Raw genomic sequence first — 17,730 nt, 5'->3', positions numbered from 1 at the left:
TATTCGTGCATAAAAGAAATCTCCTTCATACAATAATGGCTTATTTTACTTCTATTTGTATATTCTTAAGAAATAAATTAAATATTAAAAGTAAAAATTTATTGTTTTTATTTCTTGCATTCTGATTTCTAACTAAGACTTAGTTCTCGTAACTTGTGTTACCAAATGTGCTGCCTTTTTGATGGTGCTTCCAAAATGTGCTGCCTTTTTGATGGTGCTTCCAAAATGTGCTTCCTTTTTGTTGATGGTGCTTCCAAATGTGCTGCCTTTATTGATTGTGCTTCCAAAATGTGCTGCCTTTATGTTGATGGTGCTTCCAAATGTGCTCTCTTTATTGATTGTGCTTCCAAAATGTGCTGCCTTTACGTTGATGGTGCTTCCAAAATGTGCTTCCTTTTTGTTGATGGTGTTTCCAAAGGTGCTTCCTTTTTGCTGATGGTGCTTCCAAATGTGCTCTCTTTATTGATTGTGCTTCCAAAATGTGCTGCCTTTACGTTGATGGTGCTTCCAAAATGTGCTTCCTTTACGTTGATGGTGCTTCCAAAATGTGCTTCCTTTTTGTTGATGGTGTTTACAAATGTGCTGCCTTTTTTTGATTGTGCTGCCTTTTCGTTGATGGTGCTTCCTTTTTGTTGATTGCGCGTAGTAAAATATGTAGTGACTGAATATTTACTAGTTCAAAACCTCTTGGTGTTACTAAAATATTTTTCAAGGTCGCTTGGTCCTTTAGTATGTATAAAAATTTCATGATGGTCTAAATGACTGTAATTATCTAAAGACGAAGAAGGTCCTGCGGTTCTGAAATGACTAGCCTATACGTCTGATATTGTCATGACTCGGTCTCATACTCCATAGACAATTGGCCTGTATGTGTGGCTTTGTACATGAACGATTTATAGGTTATTCAGATTATCGAATAATTAGACTTTAATGTAAGGCATAGCGGTACTGTATTTAATTCGTTGGTCAGGTATATTGTCTTGAGTTGTTTTTCGTAGAGTGAATGATTAATAAATTCCACGAAAGGTAATGGAAAATAAAATATAAAATATATTTAATATTTAGTTACACCTGTCACTGGTCAAGCAGTGCGTTCATTACTTCTGGAACTATTAAGCAAAGTATAATGTTATTTATATCAATTTTCTCTTTATTATTATGTATTTCAGAGTATATTATACTCTATGTAACTTGGATGTCCAGGCCCGATCTCAAGACACAATGCGAGCATGCTTAGGGCTTGGATGGTTGATCACCTTGTTCGAATGTTGGAGGCCGCCAGCAAGGCGGGGGGACAACAACAGAAGCAACGGTACACGTGACTGGACTGGAGGGGGGTCCTAGCGGTATAAATTGAAGTCAACACCCTAGACACAGCAGTCAACACATAGTCGTGTGGGTATAGAGCTGCTGCTACAAATTCAAGCAAATGCCGTTCGATCCAACTGCAAAGTACGCTGAAGTAGCGCCCGGATTCCGCCGTGTGCACTACGTCACCGAGGATGGTTACTTCAACTAGAGGTCTGCAAATTCGGTCATCACTGGACCAGTGATTGTGACGAGGAGGCTCCGGACATCATCGAGACATCCTGCAACAAGGTAGATTGTGTCGTCTATTATCTAAGACCTGACAGTACATTACCGGCTCAGTCTCGTCTCGACCACCATGACGAAATGTGTAAACCTTGAGGCCACTTGTGGCGGCCTCAGTCATCTTGGTTATTACTATTACCTTTATTTTGCGTAAAGTTTATTTTAAGATGAGTTAATTTTTTCAATAACATTATTTATGTGTTTATATTATTTAATGGTGTATGTTATTATTTATTTATTGTAACTTTTTAATCCTATACCTCTTTTATTTTACGTTAAGTACCCTTATTCTGGAGTGGGACTTGCAAGAAATAACCAGAACGTTCTAGCGGAGTGAGGGGTGGTAGTAGAGGAGGGGGGGTGACGTCAGCTGACGTGACAAGGGGAGGCGACGGCCAGCTGTTTGCAGCGGGAGTGTGTGTTTGACCGCCGGCCGCGGAACTACTCGGTGGATAGTAGAATTTGCATCCCAGCGATGAGTAACTGGTGTTACGTTACGTGAATAAGATTTAATATGACGGTAACGCCACGACACCTTGGGCGAAGCAACATAAGTGGTGGTATACGAGAACGCGATATTTGGGGGCCTAGTGCACGGGCCACCGATACAGCGCGATGCAAGAGGCGCTAAAAAGTGAGTGGGGTTTACACCCGACCCCGGCAGTCACCAACTACAGAGGTATGCTTCAGTAACAAGTAAGTGCGAGAACTGGATTTTGTACTTTTTGCCCGGCTGGTATGACTTATGGAAGACGTGTTTGAAAGACAGAGTGCGGCGACGGGAATTGCTGGTTGAATTTATCTAGACTGAAGGACGTCACTATTTCGTTTCCCCCCCCCCCCCCCTCCACCGTAATAGACTTTGTGGGACTTTGGAATATAATTAAGTTTACTGTAAGAGTGTCTGTATACAAATGTCGCTACATGCGTTGAATTCAATTATAGCAATTTAAATGATATCTCGAATTAACCTTTTAGATCCCTTTACCCTTTTACAGTACTTAATTTTGAGCAACTTATTTTTGGTAATTCATTATTATAACTATCACAATAGGTTATGCAGGACTGTCGGTAAATTTAGCATGCTAATGATTTATTTTGCGCACTGGCCAAATGTTGCACCAGTCCATGCGTGTCTGTTGAATTTAATTTTACTACACTTTCAATATCAGCATGGCAGTGGTGACGCGTATACGGGACTGGCGTGGCGAGTGCGGACGTGTGCAACTACCCCGGTATAAGTGCGCCACTCTGCTACGGCAGTCTTGTTGTTGGTCCTTACTGTGATAGTGCTTCTGAGTATCCGTGAAACGATCAGCCTAGCTATGGCCGTAAGCTGGTTATATAATTTAGGCAAAGCTGAATTGTTGGCTAATATTCGAGCGGCAGGTTTAGTAGCGGCCGAGGACCTGGACATTGACGGGCTCAGGAAAATTTTTTCAACCCATTTAAAAAGCAAATACGTGTGGAACTTCCCGAAAGGTCGAGAGGAGGATGTACTGGGGATTAGTGGGTCGATCAGTGAAAAAATGGGTTGGGTGAATCAAATTGAGAAAAATCAACTGGTAGAATACGTAAACAATATCCCGAAAATTATAAGAGGAGACGCTGGGGAGTTGATTGAGTTTTGTGTGGAAACTGAAAAAGTGAGGGAATTGGGTATTTTTGACCAAGATAAGGACTTGTTAAGGTGTTTAGTTGGAAAGTGTGGAGGCGTAGCTAGACAGATAATGGTTCTTTGTTTGGAAAATTGTATGGATTGGGAGCACACTAAGTCCAGTTTGTGGGAGAATCTTTTCCCTCGTAGATTAAGGGAAAAATTGATTAAAGAGAAAGTGTACCGTTTTCAAGGGGAGGAAGAAAACACAGGGGTATTTGTTGAAAGTATATTATCCATGAATAGAGTATTTGGGACCGGCCTTACTGATAAAGAATTAATAGAAATAATTCTTGAAAATATGTACCCCAGCAAAAGAAGGGAATGCTCATTTGTACAGAGGCCAACAAAAGTAAGGGACTTGTGTACCTGGGCTATAGAAGTGGAAAATGTGTGGCAAGCCCGGCGTGATTCAGGGAACTTTAAGAATGATAAAGTAGAAAGGGTGCAGGGTAAATCGTATGGCCCTGGGGGTAGTAAAAGGATTTATTTTAAATGTGGCTTGGAAGGGCATTACAAGGTAAATTGCCGAATAGCGGCAATAGTATGTTTAAGTGCAATTATTGTGGAAAAAAAGGCCACGTAGAAAAGTTTTGTTACATGGCAAAGGTGGATAGGAAAAGGAACGTACCAGAGGAATTATGATGAACTTGTGTTGGACAGCATAATTTTGATCACATTTGTTGACTAGCTCACTTAACTGCCTTTAGATGGTTAATGGAGTCTCGCTGTATCTTCAATTGTTAAAACATCCACATTGTAATGTTTGCTTTAATAAGTTAAGGAACTATGTGGCATAAGCTTATTGTTATCCTTTTTTGGTGTTTTAAAATTTTAGATTTTTAGTATGTAATGTTTAGGATACGTTTTGCCTTCTGCATTTATATTTGCATTAGCCATTTTATATACGTATATTTTTGATAAGATTTTTTGGATTGCTACAGCTCTTGTTTAAAAGGGTTTGTTTTCCGAATGGATTTTTTGGAAGTTAGTACCCTTTAGGATCGTAGCTTTAAAGCTTTTAATGTTATTCCAGATTTTATAAACTGTAAGTTCTTATTCTGTAATAATTAATTTATTTAGTATTTTTTCTAGTTTAAATTTCAATTTAGTTTTTGGGTGATGTAAAACTTTTTTGAGACTTTGGCTGTAGGTCGTGCTTTTTGCCCTTTCTTTGTGCTTTCAAGTCTTCTTACTGTTTGCGAGTTTTTTCTAGTTTTCTTTCCTAGTCTTTTCGCGTTTCTTTCTTCTCTTCTCTTCGTGTTTCTTTGGGTGGCTTTACGTGTCGCGGACCTGATAGTTAAAGGGCTCAAGGAAGTTATCTCTATTTTCTTTTTTTTTTTTTTTGTCGGGGTGGTTGAGGCCACTTGTGGCGGCCTCAGTCGTCTTGGTTATTACTATTACCTTTATTTTGCGTAAAGTTTATTTTAAGATGAGTTAATTTTTTCAATAACATTATTTATGTGTTTATATTATTTAATGGTGTATGTTATTATTTATTTATTGTAACTTTTTAATCCTATACCTCTTTTATTTTACGTTAAGTACCCTTATTCTGGAGTGGGACTTGCAAGAAATAACCAGAACGATCTAGCGGAGTGAGGGGTGGTAGTAGAGGAGGGGGGTGACGTCAGCTGACGTGACAAGGGGAGGCGACGGCCAGCTGTTTGCAGCGGGAGTGTGTGTTTGACCGCCGGCCGCGGAACTACTCGGTGGATAGTAGAATTTGCATCCCAGCGATGAGTAACTGGTGTTACGTTACGTGAATAAGATTTAATATGACGGTAACGCCACGACACCTTGGGCGAAGCAACATAAGTGGTGGTATACGAGAACGCGATATTTGGGGGCCTAGTGCACGGGCCACCGATACAGCGCGATGCAAGAGGCGCTAAAAAGTGAGTGGGGTTTACACCCGACCCCGGCAGTCACCAACTACAGAGGTATGCTTCAGTAACAAGTAAGTGCGAGAACTGGATTTTGTACTCTTTGCCCGGCTGGTATGACTTATGGAAGACGTGTTTGAAAGACAGAGTGCGGCGACGGGAATTGCTGGTTGAATTTATCTAGACTGAAGGACGTCACTATTTCGTTCCCCCCCCCCCCCCCCCTCCACCGTAATAGACTTTGTGGGACTTTGGAATATAATTAAGTTTACTGTAAGAGTGTCTGTATACAAATGTCGCTACATGCGTTGAATTCAATTATAGCAATTTAAATGATATCTCGAATTAACCTTTTAGATCCCTTTACCCTTTTACAGTAACTTACTTAATTTTGAGCAACTTATTTTTGGTAATTCATTATTATAACTATCACAATAGGTTATGCAGGACTGTCGGTAAATTTAGCATGCTAATGATTTATTTTGCGCACTGGCCAAATGTTGCACCAGTCCATGCGTGTCTGTTGAATTTAATTTTACTACACTTTCAATATCAGCATGGCAGTGGTGACGCGTATACGGGACTGGCGTGGCGAGTGCGGACGTGTGCAACTACCCCGGTATAAGGGGGGTTGGCCACAACCTCCAAGGCTTCTCTAGTCAGTATGGATTTATTATCAAGGAACTTAGCATTGCAGATGAAGAAGAAAATGTAATAACACGTAACTTTCAACCTCCATTTGAATGGCGATATCTCACCAGGAAGCATCAAAAAACAAATGCTTGGCTCACTAGAAATTTTTAATGGTTTACAGTGGGAACACGGACTCTTTCCTTATGCTTCAATACCCAACGTATTGGCAAGTCATCTGACTGGACCTGTATTGGTTGTACGAATAGAGCAGAAACGGTGGCTAACTAACTATTATAAGCAACATGTGCTAATATTAGATGTACAAGCAGAATATGACTGTCCATCATTGAAAGAATTAAATAAATTGTACGCGTGCAATAATAATAATAATAGATGTCCAGGTCCGATCTCAAGACACAATGCGAGCATGCTTAGGGCATGGATGGTTGATCACCGTGTTGGAATGTTGGAGGCCGCCAGCAAGGCGCGTGATCGTTCACCAATAGAGTCATCACGTCAAGTTTTTGGAGATGTAACCTCAAATCATCCTGCTCGTGAAACCAATGTTACCACCAACCATCGTTAGTAACGATGCTGTCGAACTACTGCCAATTGCATCTCGTCAGTCACCTCCTACATCAATTACAGAGAGGCTATCACCTCCATCAATTGTGGGGAGACCAGCAAGGACATCGCATCTCATGCTAGGAGCGAATCTAACGTCTAACTGTATGAAAGAGAGTGAATTGGTAATTAACATCTCATAGAGTCTAACATAGAACTGAAAATAGTTTTAACAATGGACTGTTCTAATAAATGCTCTACTCTATGGAATTACATAACAGACATATTTATCCAAGTGATACACATATTTTTAAATACGACCCTCGACTCGTGCGATGGCAGTCGAACTGAAACTGTGGCGGTGTAAGGATCTACAGCAGAAGTAGTTAACCAAGATGTCTAACTTTCAACCGAACAGGATATACTCCAGTGTAACACCTGGGCTAGGCACTGTTGATTATAGTGAGTGGATCGACGGGGTTTTAAAACATTTTTCGGAGAGTTGTGACGCTGTGTTTCACGTGAAACAGGTTTTAAACCCAGTACCTCAAGATACGCCTCTAGAAGTTATCAACTGTCTGGGCTATGGACATTGTAGTGTGAATATGATGAGAGATGATACAGGTTTCCCTGCAACGCCTGAAAAGGTTTTCGCACATGCATTCAACCAACCAGCTATTCGTTCACCACCAGCATCTGCATGTGGTCAGACTTCGTCAGTCCAGACATCATCTAGCTGTACCCAGATGAGTCCCACATCGCCAGCACCTACTACATCAGTAGCAGTCCAGCCTAAACGCCGGCGTCAGCTTCGCCTTCCTACATCTCGCAAGAGTCGAACCCGAGATCTCAGTCATCTAGGTCCGATCAGTGAAGACACCACTCAAGTATGTTCCACAGAAACCACTAGTGATGAAAGAACTGTTGAGATTGCTCGTGTAGCTGTACGTTAATTACTTCTGGAACTATTGAGCAAAGTATGATATTATTTATATCAATTTTCTCTTTAATATGTATTTCAGAGTATATTATACTCTATGTAACTTGTAGTTATGCTTAATATTTAGGTATTGGGTCTCTGGTTTATGTAAATAGGTTATGTTGACTTTGTCACTATGATGTGCAGTGTGTGAATATTATGTACTTTTATTACTCATTATTTAATTCTTTTAAATCAGTGATTTTTCTTATCCCTTGCTGTTTGTAATAAGATTTAAATAAATATGTGTTTAACATTTAAGTTGTTTGCTTTAATTTCAAACCATTTAATGGTCCCTCTTATTAAAAATTGTTTTAAATTCAGAGTATTTAAAAAAAAATTGTGACTATAAGTTATTAACCTCCTCAGCTAGAGTGATTGCTTTAATACATAAATTCTAACACTACCTTCGAGATGTCTTCCGCCACTACGAGAAGAAGAGAGAGACTCTACACAACACCAATATTTTATTAATACTCTATCATCATTTATTAAATTATAGACGAAATACAGTATTTTACCGGACTTTTTTTCTTGTAATTAATGTTGGGAAATTTGTTTCAGCGATGGTAAATTTATTTTTGTATGTGGGTGTAATATATATACATGTCCTTTTGGAGTAGGTATGGTCAGTCTGTTTGTAGAAGTCATAGAGGTAGGATGTGTACGAGTATATTAATTTGGACTCGTCAGATACCCGGGTGGCTGTGACGGCAATGGAGAACTTGGTGAATACAGGCTACCGACTTGTCTCGACTCGTTCCCGACCTGTCTCGACTGACTACATAACACTTGGCGCCATCCGGCAGTAAATTTAAGAATTAAAGATGGCGACGGTGGCTTCATCTGGTATCGATTATATGAACTAAAAGATGGCGACGGTGGCACACTCTGGTAGCAACACTAGGAACTAAAGATGGCGACGGTGGCGTCATCTGGTATCGATTATATGAACTAAAAGATGGCGACGGTAGCGACATCTACCAGCCAACTTGAGAACCAAGATGGCAGCGCTTCTGGCAACTAAATTTTGAATTTGGCGCGCGATACTAGCGACATCTACCAGCCAACTTGAGAACCAAGATGGCGGCGCCTCTGGCAACTAAATTTTGAATTTGGCGCGTGATACTAGCGACATCTACCAGCCAACTTAAGAACCAAGATGGCGGCGCCTCTGGCAACTAATTTTTGAATTTGGCGCGCGATACTAGCGACATCTACCAGCCAACTTGAGGACCAAGATGGCGGCGCCTATGGCAACTAATTTTTGAATTTAGCACCATCTGGTAGTCTGTGCTGGAATTAAATATGGCGGCTGTATAATAATTTTAATTTCAAATGTGGCGCCTTAGGTACGCATTAAGGAAGGCAAAACCCCCCTCCCCCCATTTATCATAAACTTGCCGTCAGTACGTAGCATATATAGATTATTTATTCCACCATATCCCAACTGGTCTCGTGGTCTGGTTGGTAAGGTGCCTGATTTCTAACCTCGACATTCTGGACGTTTTCACGTCCCATGGATCGAATCCCAGCCTCGCCACTGAAAATATTTTAGTTAAAGAAAAAAATAAAATAATCCCTGCTGCTACCTGGTGGCGACCAACAGAACTATATGACATCACAAGATGGCTGCCTCCAGCAGACGAAAACAAGATGGCGGCCACCAGCAGACTAATACAAGATGGTGGCCACCAGCAGACGAAACAAGATGGCGGCCACCAGCAGACGAAACAAGATGGCGGCTGATGATTACATCGAATTACGAAAAGTTGAAGTTCGAAAAAAAAATTCGAATCCAAGATGGCGGCCGTGACGAAAAGTGCAACGGTGATGTCACGATTCGAAGTTGGTGGAAATTTCTAGAAATACAAAATGGCGGGTGGATTAGCATGGATTAACATATGGATTAGCATAGATTGGCATATGGATTAGCATAGATTGGCATACAGATTAGCATAGATTAACATACGAATTAGCATAGATTGGCATACGAATTAGCATGGATTAGATGACGTCATCCAAGATGGCCGCCGGATCCTGGATCCTGTGCCTGTCCTTGAATCGGTATTTCCTATCTACTAACATATTATTTTATTTTTAAATGCATCCTGATAATTAATAAATATTATGTATTTCAAAGTTAAATTACATTAAGTACCTTCTACATTTTTATATTCCAAAATAAAAAGAGAATTTTCATGTAAACTATTTTTACTAATTAAGTCATAACAAAATAATATTTATTGTTGTTTATTTTTCATAAAAATATTAGTATTTCCATCCTCTAGTTTACATTTTAAAATTAAAGCTAGATCTTAAATTAAATTAATTAAAAATAGGTGTATAAATAAAAACAATTACATAAACAACATTATATTAGGGGGTTATGAGTTAGTATCTGAAGTACTTCATTACCATAAGTTTCTCCCGGTCAAGATTGATGAGGTCGGATCCCTTGATGTCTTTGGACTTGAATACATCTGCATACCGATACAGATTGAGAGCAGCCATCCACTCAACGACATTGGCAGACGTCCATTCACTGATTGGCTGAAAACAAAGTACATTTTTAAAGTAAGTAAAAATTAATATAATTTATTTTATTCACTAAACTAAATTCAGAGTTTTAAATATTTTAACTCAATATAGTGAATTAAGTATGATTATTGTTAGATGAATTAAACACACAAACAAATGGCTCGGAAAGCATTAAGTTTCATTTTCAAAGGGGAAAGGGAAAGTAAACTGGTCAAGCTGATGCTGAAGTGTGAGGCTGCAGTAACTGGTGACAGAGGTGAGTGGAGGGTAGAAGGTGGATAGAGAGGCTGGGGAGGCTGTTAAGGTGTGGTCAGGGGTGGGCTGGGGCATAATGGCAGAGGAAACATTATGGGTGTAAGCTTCAGGGGGTGTGGAGCAGGAGATGATCTCTGGATGGGAGTGAACATTCTCGAAGGGGGGTGGGGAGGGGGGGGGGGGAGGATGTGGAAGAGACTTAAGGTGTGCAGGAGTTTAGAAGGAGACTACAGGAAATTAATTTAGGTGGACCCTTATTACCACTAGGCTAATGCTCAATTGCAAGAAGTTGATACTTCACTGGTTTGCCAATCTTTTCAGTATACAATTATTGTCTATTAAATATGCATTTTAAAATATCTCAGAAATGGTTAGCCTTAGTAAAACATGAGCTATAGCTACAGTATCTATAAAAATTAAAATTAAAAATTATTATCAAGATTTCCTCATTTTTTAATTGCCATTGGTATGTAGACATTGATGTTTCAAAAGATGAGAAGATTTTTTTAAAAATGATTTTGATGAATAACATAGTTAAAAAGTAATTTTATATTCATTAGCTCAAACAAATATATACAGTTTGGTTCTACTAATTCAGTCCATGAGTTGAAATCAATTGCTTAAGAGAGGGCTGCCTTGATTCTTTTGGAAAAGAAAAATACAATTGAAAAATTATATGCTGTAATCTGGCCAGAACATTTAGATACACCTCAAACTCAGTCCAGAAGCTTTCATGGAAGGAGGAAAAGGAAAATAAGGGTCAACAACTTATGTTTTCCCCCAGTTTTTTTTCTAGGAAAACATTATATTCAAGTTAAGTTCAAAAGAAATGTACTTTTTTCTCTCAAGTCTTTCTTGGCTCTGCTACTGTTAAAAATTTCAAAATTTTGAGATTTTCATTTTTCAGCCATGAGATACCTTGTAATACCTCATTGCAGTGATGACCCATGCACAGTTCTATATCAATATCTCACTCACAACTTTTTCAAAATGCAATTAGCAACATTACCTCACCTTCCCACCTGCAACGTGTTTCCACTTTACGTTCTCAACACGGCAAAAATGAAGAAATTTGTAAGTTGTATTTGCAACAAAAAGGACCTTTTAAATTCAGCAAGAAAGTTTTTCAACAAGCCAACTTGAAATTTAGAAGAATTGTGCTTCTCAAAAAGACCACTATTCAAACAAATGAAAAAAATTCTTAATTGGCCATTATTTATATTGTCAATGAATATTTGTGTTATAATGAAAAAAAATCCAAACAGGTAAAAGTAAATTGTGTTCAGTGAATTTTTCTCTTCCTATATTTTTATTTTTCTCTTTTATGTAAAGATATTGACTGGATGCACTTGCTGAATATAAGAGTAGAATAATATTTCTTTGTATGCATATTTAATTTTTTGACATTGTATTACTGTACAAGATGACTACTCCAATATCTTTGTGCAAACCTGTGCACACAAAAACAACTAATTGGTGCAATTATAATCAAAACAAAGACAGAACTAACAGTAGAAGCAGTGCAATGGGAAGAGAGATAGATAGAGAATGGTAAATGCATAAAATGTCTATTACATTGAATACTACAATCTAAAAGGTGGATGTCTACCAACAATAACTTGTGAAATAATTAATTGTGCCAGTGCGAACAGATCAGTTTGCACTAACATGTGTTTGTGCATGCTGAGTCATCAAACCTTTTGCAAGTTATTTCCCTGAGTATATAAACAAGCACATACTTTTAACAAATAAACACAAACACATAGTTTCATACATCCAAACACATACTTTTAATATGGTTTATAAGAAGCCCCAAAATTTTCCAGTATGTAATATCTTTAAGTCATCTCTTTTACGTGAGGGGGTAAAAAAAATCTGATTCGGGTATTTTTGAGCTAATAATGTTCATTTGTCCAAAAAAACTGTGTTTAGTATTTTAATGTCCTTAGTCTAACCAACTGTTTAGAATTTTTTTTAAGCTAGCCTAACCCAACCAACTGTTCAAATGATAAACTACTTGAATTATTGCAATGCCGTTTCACTGAATCATTAAGCATAATAAGAGAAATTCACAAATAAAATTTTCTGAATGTTAGAACTTTTTTCACGCACATGCACCTTAATGTATTACAATAATTCATCCCCACCCGACACACTTCTAATAGTCATTATAAGCCCTCATATAAACTGTTCTGGCGGCGTTCATGGCACGGGATAGTATTGCAAGAGTTTGGGTGTGTTTATAAATTCCGCAATGAATGTTACAAACGCAATGATGCTACAACACCACACGCAACCGACACAAGAAAGGGGTTATTTTCTTTCCATTGTGCAAAAGTTTAACAGGTGAAAACATAATATAAACAATAAAAGCAACATTTTGGCCTTCTATGCACTTAACGTCTCGTCTGAATCTTCAAACGTTTCCAGCACACTTCACTTCAAATATGGAAGGCGGAAACGCAAGCCAAAACGCAAGAAGTTGAAAGTTGGCAGACGCTTGCGTTGTATTTTTGCGTCTCGCATATTTTACAAACGGTACTTGAAAACGTCACTGAGCTTTTTGTGTATTGTGTTATTGTGTTTCTTGTGTAATTAACTAACTCAGCTTTAAAGAAAAATAAACAATAGAGCTAAATAGTAACTACTACAAAGTTTATCGAACTTCTCTTGTCATATTTCTAGGAACTCATGCGAAATTTCCCAAAAAACAGATGGCAGTACATTCAGTGCAGGTATCTGCCAGCAAAAGCTCATCACTTATTTTTTATATGGATTTATTGGTCTACAGCGTTTCGCCAACAATCAAAGGTAATCTTACTATTATTTCTTTAATATCTTTCTAACAGCACAAATGCCATGCCTTACCCGGGACTCGAACCGAGAGCCGATGTGGAGGCTCGACGCGACATGACACATCGCACCGCACTATTGTTAAGGCCTGGTTAATAAACTACCCAAGACGCAAAAAAAAAACGCAAGCTTTGGCCAACTTTTAACTTCTTGTGTTTCGGCTTGCGTTTCTTTCCTATATTGGAAGTCATGTGTTCCGAAAACTTTTAAAGACGCAGACGGCATGTGCATGTTGTTTTAATTATATACATCATGTTTTCGATTGTTAAACTCTCACGCAGTAAAAGAAAATAACATTTTTAAAACACTTTTACTGACAATTTAAAATGTTTTCATGATGAAAATTAATTATCAATAAAGCCCGCGGAAGAAATTTATTTTCGACTGTTTTAAAATTTCAAGTTGTAGGGTTGGTGACGTCTCGTAACTTTCGTGATTTATAAACGACCGATATTTTCTTGCCTTGGTTGCGCGTTACGTCGTAACGTCACTTCTTGCGTATTTTATAAACACGGCCTAACACTGCTTTACGATTAGCCAACCGAATCGTCAAATTCCGCTAGTGTAAATAAAGACCATGTAGGTATATTTGTAACGGTACCCCAAAAGACACATTGTTTTGTTGAAATTTTAAAATTTAAAGTAGTAATGCACTTAAATGAAATATTACTGTATTAAAACTCCAACATACTAACACGATATATTATAACCTTAACCACGCATCTACTACGATCCGTCATGAGACAATGCTTGACAGTTCTACTGGCAAATAAGCCGTTCAATGATTAACTGAAAAAATGTCTACTGCGTAGCTTTGCGCGCAATTAAGTCCATATTCAGTCTATTATCGGCAATTTCTACGTTGACAACTACGGCAGCGTCATAAAGCCTGATTATAACACAAGGGGTGTGAAACAGGAGGGGAGAAGACACAACAGTTGCGCCATATTGAAAGGAACCGTTTTCGTTTTGTTTCTGTCAATAAGAAAGCATTGAGTGGATCTCATTACCACCATATTAGAAAAAGCGTTTTTCCGAACGTTTTGTGTCAACGATGCAGTTTTTTTTTTGCTTCACAATGCTATCGTATTTGTGCGTGTGAAGTAAAAAAAAACTAAGTTTAGTACAGTAAGTCCTCGGTTTACGTCGGGGTTACGTTCCTGAAAACCGCGACGTAAATAGAAACGACGTAAAATGAGCCATGTTTCATGCCACCGGCCGGCCACGGCCCAAGGTCGGCCGGAAGCGCTGGCATACAGACGTGACAACGGGCAATTCTATCAGCAAATGACAACCGACAGCGTGGGAAACAAGTCCAACTAGTACTTCTCAGCTTTATAGAATGGTTATTTAACCAGCTGCTTTATTACCTTTATTGATTGAAATATAAAAACATATATAGTCGTTTGGAAGACATCTTGTGAAGAAAAAATCATAAATTGCAGTGAGCTGATACTGTAGGCCTACTACAAACGCATTTAATCACGATAAAGTTAACGGCACGTTTAAAACTCCGGCCAACTCAATGATATCATAGCGACTGAAGTGTAGAGCTGTAGCAAACCGTATGTATTCGTTACTGAGTAACGGGTGCGGCATCTAGTAACGAGTAACGAAACGTTACACACGAATGCATTTCGTTACTCGCATTTTTCGTATGTTTTACGCATGCGCGCGCTTATTCGTTACAAAGAACGATGTTTGTTTATTAAGAAAAGTATAATTTGGAAATTCGTCGTCCAAGTTTTTTACTGTTTATTAAAGGTATTGTGTGTGTAGACAAAGTTTGAGATTGGAACAGAAACAACGTAAGAAAGTATTTTTTACAAATTATAAATATGTATGTTTTTGTTTTTTATTATCGCGTTTTTTCACGTTTTTTGTTCTTATCTTAAACGAGATATTATAATAAAGCTGCTCTAATGAGATTTTATTGTTTCTTGGTTAACAAAAGCTGTTAATTATCAAATACTTTTAATTGTTTATATTCGATTTATTATTATTTACGCGACGTCATACTGTACGCGTACGAAATACGACTTGATTCGTTGCTGTTACATACATAGCATGTTATGCGGTATCTGAAGTAACGAGTAACGATACGAAAGTAACGAGTACTAATTGTTATAGTAACGAATACATACGGGTACACTTTTTTTAGTTACTTTTACACCTCTACTGAAGTGCCAAGGAGTTGGACGAAAAGGGGTAGGAGAAAATGCTGTGTCGTTGCGGGAAGTAGATAACACTTCTACGTGCGAGATACGTGGGTGGCCGAGCGGGCGGGCTGGTAGTATTGCATCACCGCGCGGAGAGCAGCGGAGAGCAGGAAGCGTCCCTCATGATGTATGATAAGATAAAGCGGTGAACGTGTAGCTTACGCTACATAGCATAAATTAACTACCGAAGGAAACAAAGAATTATAAACGAATTATATACGGTTTTTTGGTTAAAATAAAGATTTACGGTCATTGTAAACGACGTTATTGTGAATCGGCGACAACTTAAATTGAAACATGAGTACTCAAACATTAGCGACGTTAATCCGAAACGACGTAAATCGGTACGACGTAAATAGAGGACTTACTGTAGTTCATTTTTATCTGGGGAGAGGGAGAAAGAAATATTGAGCGCCCCACTCCTCACACTCGCGCAAGCGTTAGTGAAGCGACGCTACAGTGCTGCCAACACACTATGACACACTTGTCCTGCTGACCGCCACTCCTCAGGGACACAGGCCACTGGAAACACTCTCGCATTCTCCCAACTGTACATTCCGTACACATTATGGCATTTAGTATGTTATTGTGTACTTTATTGTTTAGTTTTATCGTTCAAATAGACTATAGAAGTGTGAAGTTTCACTTCATTTTTTTCCACAACGCATCCTTCGCATGACACAAGTAGCTCTAATATGGTTTTAGCATTAGATGGCAATAGCCAGTTTATGGGTAATTGTTACTCATGTAAATAATGTATGTGAGTAATGTAATTGGGCAAAGAAACTTACTTGTAGCTACGTTTAAATTGTTTAAATGATCTCATTAACTAGACTGCTATTTCCACATCTAGCTTTCTCCATCGCCGACGCTGCAGTGCCTGCCACAGCCACGCACACATTAATTCCCATTTGAAAAGCACGACTGCGCGTCACGGCGGCAGAAGCCAGTCACCAAACTACGGAAAATGTCCAAACTCCTAATGATTGGAGAACGTGGCATTGAGTCAAGTATTGAGTAGCATGGATTTTACTACGATGGTAACAGTAGGAGGTGAATGAGGGTTTTGTGACCAATGTAAACATTGTAATGTAAACATTGCTCACGCAATGTTGACGCCTTGGAAAGACTTCAACATTACGTAAACACTGTTATGTAAACATTGGTCACAAAAAACCCCTGGGGGCCGCCATATTATTTCATGGAGGCCGCCATTGTTGTTGACATTGGTTACCAGGGCGCACCACCGTCGCAGCCACTGGGGGCCGCCATATTGTTTACATCTGCTGGAGGCCGCCATCTTAGTTCAACCTTTGGTTACCGGAGCGCGCCACCGTCGCTCCGAAGGCGGGAATTGTATACAAAAAATCCTGGGCGGTGTGGGGATTCGATCCGTGGGACACAGCAATGTCGAGGTTACAAGGCAGACACCTTAACCACTAGACCACGAGACCAGTTGAGGAGAGTATAATTAAATAAGGAAGATATGCTTAAAAGGCGACATGTTTTTAAATTTCCAACCGCCATGTTTAAATTTCGAAAAACAATATGCTTAAATAATGCAGCCATACTAGCTATGTCTATCAACCCCCACCACTCCACAACCACCATCATGTTTAAATTTCCAAAAAGAAATACCTACAATGCAGTCATGTTTTAAAAATTCCAAAAATCATTTACAGCTATGTTTAAACCGTCATGATGTATGCCTAAAGCAAACCACCACCATTATGCTTAAAGCAATTGCCGCCATATTTAAATTTGGAAAAGTATGCTTAAGCCACCATGTTTAAATTTCCAGTATGCTTAAAGCAAACCCCCACCACTCCACAAACGCCGCAACCCCCCACCACCCAGAGTATGCCGCTATGCTTATAAGCCCCGCCATACTAGCTATGACTAAATATAAATACCTGGGAGCAACATAACCTCAAAACCCCGCGCACAGAGAGCGAGATGTTGTCCGCTGGAACGTCACTCATAAAATGAGCAATAATAATTCCCACATCATATTATATATATATTTTAAAGCATAATAATGTCTTTAAAATATAAATATTACCAACGCCGTGTGGGGAACAGAAGCCTGCTCACGAATATGCTTTAGTGGTAGCACTGGCTCTCTGCCAGTGGCATAAGCATAGTTAAAATTTATAATATTGCGAAGACAGAAAAATAAGCATAGTTAAAAAATGTAGGAGCTCTAGTAATAAGCATAGAAACGTATTAAGCATAGTTAGGACAAAGACTATTATTTCTCTCCACAAACGCCGCAACCCCCCACCACCCAGAGTATGCCGCTATGCTTATAAGCCCCGCCATACTAGCTATGACTAAATATAAATACCTGGGAGCAACATAACCTCAAAATCCCGCGCACAGAGAGCGAGATGTTGTCCGCTGGAGCGTCACTCATAAAATGAGTAATAATAATTCCCACATCATATTATATATATATTTTAAAGCATAATAATGTCTTTAAAATATAAATATTACCAACGCCGTGTGGGGAACAGAAGCCTGCTCACGAATATGCTTTAGTGGTAGCAC

The 17,730-nt window shown here is 38.8% G+C and overlaps 1 protein-coding gene across 3 annotated transcripts in view; it reads right to left on the bottom strand.

Annotated features, from left to right (window-relative positions):
- The window catches only part of LOC134529227 (phosphatidylinositol 3-kinase regulatory subunit gamma-like), a 607,110-nt gene that overhangs the window by 68,166 nt on the left and 521,214 nt on the right, over positions 1–17,730 (bottom strand). For all 3 annotated transcript variants that reach the window (XM_063363103.1, XM_063363105.1, XM_063363104.1), the window contains exon 2: positions 9,731–9,865. In XM_063363103.1, coding sequence (XP_063219173.1) covers positions 9,731–9,865 — 135 coding nt within the window. The remainder of the gene's footprint in view (positions 1–9,730; positions 9,866–17,730) is intronic.

Source organism: Bacillus rossius, chromosome 2 (genome assembly GCF_032445375.1).
Source record: "Bacillus rossius redtenbacheri isolate Brsri chromosome 2, Brsri_v3, whole genome shotgun sequence".
Lineage (NCBI taxonomy): Eukaryota > Metazoa > Arthropoda > Insecta > Phasmatodea > Bacillidae > Bacillus > Bacillus rossius.
Note: the sequence above shows the minus strand (reverse complement) of the source record. Positions and strands in the feature narration are given on the sequence as shown.